The sequence below is a fragment of the Empidonax traillii genome, unplaced genomic scaffold (assembly GCF_003031625.1).
Source record: "Empidonax traillii isolate 1590-97213 ecotype Southwest subspecies unplaced genomic scaffold, ASM303162v1 scaffold853:size531304, whole genome shotgun sequence".
In the NCBI taxonomy this organism is placed as follows: domain Eukaryota; kingdom Metazoa; phylum Chordata; class Aves; order Passeriformes; family Tyrannidae; genus Empidonax; species Empidonax traillii.
Genome location: NW_020956046.1, coordinates 406,793 through 412,639, shown reverse-complemented (window position 1 = coordinate 412,639; position 5,847 = coordinate 406,793). Strand labels below are relative to the sequence as shown.

The window sequence follows — 5,847 nt, the reverse complement described above, 5'->3', positions numbered from 1 at the left end:
CACAAGTGAACTTCTGAAGTGACTTTACTGGTCATCCCCATTTACCATGCTTTGTCTTACACCTTGGTGCAACCTTGGAGTGTAAAGCAACCAGCAAATACTCTCTTTGGCAAAACCTAATGCACCCCATCTGATGAGGGCTGTTTAGTCCAGGGAACTATACTAGATCTAGACCAAAGTAAACTTTCCTTAACCTGCGTGAATCCAGCCTGTGGAGGCTGGATCTTCAGAACATGCTGATTTGCTCTACAGAGCTCTTCCAGTTAGTTTGCACTATTTATCAAGGCAAACAGAGCCTTGAACATCTAAATTTAAATGTCTCATTCTGGACCTGAATTCTACCTTTCATAACTGTGGCTCTGAAAGAATTTTCTAATGATTTTATATGAGTAAACCTGAATCATGACATACAAATTTGGTGACATGATAAAGAGAAGATAAAATTTATGAAGTCTTCAGTATAATTCCAAACTCTTTGTTCTTTCTTAAAGCTATGGCTACAAAAATACATGCTTTCAGTCAAGTATGGACTATCATATTTTAAAAATGACAGGTATTCTCACCACGGCGTGCGAATCTAATCTCAATGTCTGCTCGGCCACTCTGTATTCTTTGGAAGTTCAGTGGAGTCACATCACTCCATACCATTAAAGCCTTTTTAATTGCATCGTCCACTTTCCTTCTGGGTAGGTCAGGAGTATAATTGACAATCCTGGCAGCAAAGGGAAACAGATTAATGTCATTTAGGGTGTGAAGGAAACCCACGTAGTAAAATACAAAGCAACCCTTTTCCCCGTAAAACCTAAACATCACTTACCTGTAGGTCAAATGTGTTTTTTTCCATCTGGGACTTCCAGGAAATGTTTGATATTCTGCTATATCGGGCATTCCACATCTGGGCAGTTTCATTGTTTCTTCTGTTTCTTTATCTAATGTTCCAGTTACAGTCAGGTGGAAAAACCTCTGCATTTCTTTAATCCTCTCTTCTAAGCTTAGGTTTTGTGTTTTTGGAAAAAGTGGAAAGAATTTATCAAGGTATGCCTGGAAGAAGAGAAGAAAAATAAGAATTCTTATGTATACCTGTGAAGTTTTGGTAATTACATTTTATATTTGGTTGAATTGTTTCATCATCCTACAGTCGTGTATTTTTCCTTCCCTTTTCAGTTCACCAAATTCTGTTCTCTCTGTAGTATAGATCAGCATATATAAAAAGAATTGCAATAGCAATGAAACATTGCAAGTAAGAAATACTTTTAAGTTAAACACAATTTACTGAGCATTCAAATCTACAGCCTTCCAACACAGTCTACATAAAATTTTTGAGATGTTTTAAAAATTACATGCTCCCTTTTATTTACCAGTTGGAACTTGGTCTGTTTTGTAAATGGGACTTAGGTATCTAAGCTAGTCAGCAAGTTTAAATTGCTCTTTTTCATCTCTGCAAAAACTGTTGTGGTAATGTAAAATAAGGATAATATAAACAGATAGGAAAGGAATGTAGAGGCTGAATCAAAAATCAGATTATTCATCATGCAGTTACATTTTCCCCCTGATAACATACCTTTACTTTCTCAAGGTCTACACTGCTCCATGCTTCTAGTTTCATGTGTGCTGGAAAAGCAAGACTCTCAGGTAGGAGGATGGCAGCACAAAGTAGGAGGTAATGCATGGTGCTCAGCTTGCTAAGGAGCCTTGCTGCAGCAGAAGGGGTCTGACTTCTGTCTCCCAAGACCACAGCTGAAAATGCTTATATAGATCCTGATAGGTCCAAGCAGCAATTACATATGTGACTCACTTTTTGGTGGTGTTGATGTAATGTCATCACTGTTCTAAGAAGTAAATAAAAGCACATTAAACAAATCTTTCCTGCAACTTCCCCGTTGATGTCACATCACAGCTAGCAGCCAGCTTTGTCTCTCTCTTTTCATGTTATTCTACTAGTGAAACCACAAAGTCACGGGGAAGTTCACTTTCAGTAACTTTATCAGTACAGTTACTGTGTAATCACTTCTTACTGAGCTTCTCCCATGTTCCTTATACAAAAAGGTGTTTTGCAACAGCCCTTTGGCTGCCTGCCTGTATCAGTTGGTGTAGAGGCACACATGATATGGATGTGAGCATTATCTCAGTGAAACTGCTGCCATTACTACTGCCATTTCCTTGGGACCATGCACAACTGCCCAGTTCAGTAAACTTTAAGAGGTTTCTGCAGTTTTCATAGAGATCAGAACAGAGCTCTTTACATATGCCCTCCAGAAATAGGAGGGCACTAGACACCTTTGTCCCCTTGCTACCAAATGAGATGGCCTTTCAGAAGAGTCTCTTTACATTGGAGAACCAGATATAAAACATATCTTACAAGAGTGGGTGAAAATTGTCAGGGAAAAGAGAGGAGCTTACCCTAGCAAAGGTGGAGCTATCTTCTTCCACCAGCTGTACCAGTGCAATCTGACAGAGGTCCATGAAGCACTGGCAGAGAAAAACAAAGGGGAACAGGGAAGCCACAACCTCCCTGGCCCCTATGCCAACAATGGTCTCATCTTCACTCCTCTAAACTTCACTGGATAGTTTTTGAGGCCTGGAAACACCAGTTCACAGGCTGGTTTGTGATTTTTATTTCAGGGCATGCAGTTTTGTGACCATATTAGCACTGATCTGAAAGGAGAAGCGTATAAATAGGAAAAGACCGTTACTATTTCTCACACTAGGACAGGTCATATGGGCATAGATGAACATGTACGGAAGAGTTTGTGGGTTACTATCTTATGTTCAGTGTACTTCTGACTGATGTGATGAGAAAGAATTTAACTTCAGAGAGAGACAATTTATGCCAAAAAACTGCTGAATTATGCAAGAGAGGAATGTAGTACACAGCTATGTCTGAAATAGTTGTTAAAGAAATGATGCTGCCACCTGATATTGAAATCATCCAGATATCTACATGTTATCGTTTCTGTACATTTTGGTAGGCTTACAGGAAAAATATCCATGTTCACATTTTAAAGCTTGATATAAAAACCCACCCTGTTTTATTGCTAGGACACGATTCATCTTTTTCAACAACTGACTTTGTGTCAGACTGTGGTAGTAAAGTTGGATCTGGACCAGAGTCTGGCTGGAAGGAGATGAGGATGTGTTTAAACCACTTTGAACTCCATGACTCCAGTGTCTGGTATGATTATTTCCTCATAGACACAAGAGGAAGGCTTCAGAGCTCCATTAAGTTGATGTTGAGCAAGTCCCATTTTACTTTAACTGGGCCATGGGCAAAACTGAAAAGGAGAGTTTAAACACAAGAGCTTGATGAAAAAGGACCTGCACCATGTTCCATTTCATTTTCTGCTGCAAGTTTGTCAACTCTGATCATAATTTTTTTTCCCCCAGAAGAGAGAAGATTTTGATGAACATTAGGATTGAACTGAAATAAAAAACTTTCAGTGAAAAGAATTTTCTGTTCTTTGGGCTCAAAATCAGCAGGAATCAATCTAATTCTAGCAAGATCAATATAAAAAAGGAACAGATGCTAATTTTTAGATTTAACTGTGTGAATTTTGCAGACTTTATTGGTTTGTCTTGATCTTGGATGATAAAAAATATTGTGGGTCAGGAAAGATAATTTTCTCTGCAAGCAGCATATTTATGTGATTTATATTCAGCAGAGAGCCTGTGCATCTGTTGGAGAACATGGCTGATGCAGAGAAAATTTAAGATCATAAGAAACACTGTTAAAGATGTCTAATAAGAGAAGTTGCTGAAGCCACACAGTGATGATAAAAGTGCTCCATGGTCTAAAATTCTATTAAGAAGACTCACAATATTGCAACTGGAATGTTTATTCTGTGACATTTTCTGAGTAGAGTAACTCTACTTTGAACAAGGACACTTCAAAAAACTATGTCCTGTGTGGAATTCATTGATGGGCATCAGCGCTTTTGAGTTCTGGAGAAAAATACATATATAAAAAGTAAGACCAGAGCCTCCTTTGGACGTGAGTGGGATGAAAAAGTGCAGTAAATTCAGTAGTGAAAGATTGCTGTATCTTGGTAATTTGGCTTGGATAGACAACCCGGCTGGATTCTGCCCAATCTGGATGCAGCTGACAAAGTTAAGGAAAGTCAAGAGCTGGTCAAATATCTTCATGAATGTTATGTTTCTATCTAGGACAGAATAAATATATTCATCTCAGCCTTTATGGTGCTGCATTTGGATTTGTGGCTTAACCAGTTTTTGATAACACACCCTTGCTTTGGGTAGTAGTGAACAGTGTTTGCACAGTGTCAAGACTTTTTCAGTTCACACTCTGCTCTCACAGTGTATGGTAGAGACTGGGTAGGAAAGGGGCACATCCAGCACAGCTTATCTGAATTCTCCAAGGGGATATTCTATATGATATAATGTCATGCTCAACAAACCTGGAATAGCAGAAGAAGAAGGTGGAGTGGGGGTTGTCTTCCAAGGCAGTAATATACTGGTGGCTGGCTGAACATCAATCTGGTGAGCAGATGGGGAACCTGTGCATCACTTCCCCCCACTTCCACCCCTTGCTTTGCACTTGTTAAACTCTCTTCTGCACTTCATAATATCTCACCCATCCCCACATGGACATAAGAATTGAGTAAGTAGCTATGTGTGTGATTAGCATCAGAACTGGCTGTTGTTTACCCACTACAGTGAATATCAGGAAAAAGGAATGTCCAAAAATTCCTGAGAAATGTTTTGTTTGAGTGATTTGTGAATTATGTAATATAGTATGTATAGTCCTACCAAACTGGATTGACCTGTTTTTCTATGGTCTGCAGGACACATGATCAGTTTTGTTATGTTATTTGATTATTCACTTTGACTAACAAAAAATAAAAATTCAAACATGGCAAATATTTTTGCAGAATACAATGTTTTTTTGCACTGCAGTTTCTGAGGCTAAGTCCAGCAAGGCACAATCTCATCCAGAACCTTCCTGGTGTTTTTCCACAAAATAACCCTTCATCATTCTTCTTGTCTCATCTTTTCATGGCACACTCATGGTTGTTACAGGCCATTTTTCTTGTCTGAGGCCTTGGCTGTGGAGGCATGTACATCTCTACACCTTCTGCACTCAGTTTTCACAGATTTTACTCCTGAGGGTCTCTCTTCAAGTAAGTAACTTGCCATCTGTGATACTGGTCTACGTATCACTTTTGCAGGCTGTGTGATTGTAAAAACCTCCAGTCATCCCTGTCTTGGCACTGAGGTGCTGCCCTGACCTCTCAACAGTGAGTCAGCCTGTTGCTAGAGAGAGGCAAGCCAATTCTCCTCTCCTGTTTGGCTGAATCCAGGTGCACTGAGCTATTTCTCAGAAGGATCTACTTCACATCCCACTGCTTTAGGGAAGGAAAGGCCTGAGGAAGGGATTAGATGTTCAAGTTCAGCACAAACAATGTGGAGACAACTAGCACACCTAATTCACTAATAATTAAGCAATCAAACTTAACACATCTCAACTTGTTGATTTACCATTTTCTCACAGTGTCTAGAATTCCTTTGCATTTAATGACTTTGTATTTACAACAGTTTAATTGGGACATAATGCGGGAAAAAGATGCAAATCGAGAGATAAGGCTTTATTGTAATAATCTTGAGCAATAAACCCCAAGAGAAACAGCTTTCCTGTAACTATTACCTATGTGCGTGAGTTCTGACAACCTCAATGTTTTAATTTGTCTGCTCCTTTGGTCAGTGATCCGATGCCTCTTTTTCTTCCAACTGACTCAAGTATACAGATCTCTCAAAAATTTCTATATGATAATTTGCTTTATTCAATTTGAATTCAAGTCATAACTATAACCTTTAGTTATATGCAGAGTTTCT

General features: G+C 39.0%; 1 protein-coding gene across 1 annotated transcript in view; it reads right to left on the bottom strand.

Moving 5' to 3' along the window:
- Nucleotides 1–1,929, bottom strand: part of MMP7 (matrix metallopeptidase 7) — a 4,848-nt gene extending 2,919 nt beyond the window's left edge. Inside the window, exons 1-3 of the mRNA XM_027902226.1 lie at nt 1,562–1,929; nt 818–1,041; nt 564–712 (exon numbers count right to left, since the gene is read on the bottom strand). Of these exons, the coding sequence (XP_027758027.1) occupies nt 564–712; nt 818–1,041; nt 1,562–1,669 (481 nt within the window). The 5' untranslated portion in view covers nt 1,670–1,929. The remainder of the gene's footprint in view (nt 1–563; nt 713–817; nt 1,042–1,561) is intronic.
- Nucleotides 1,930–5,847: the final 3,918 nt, after the last annotated feature.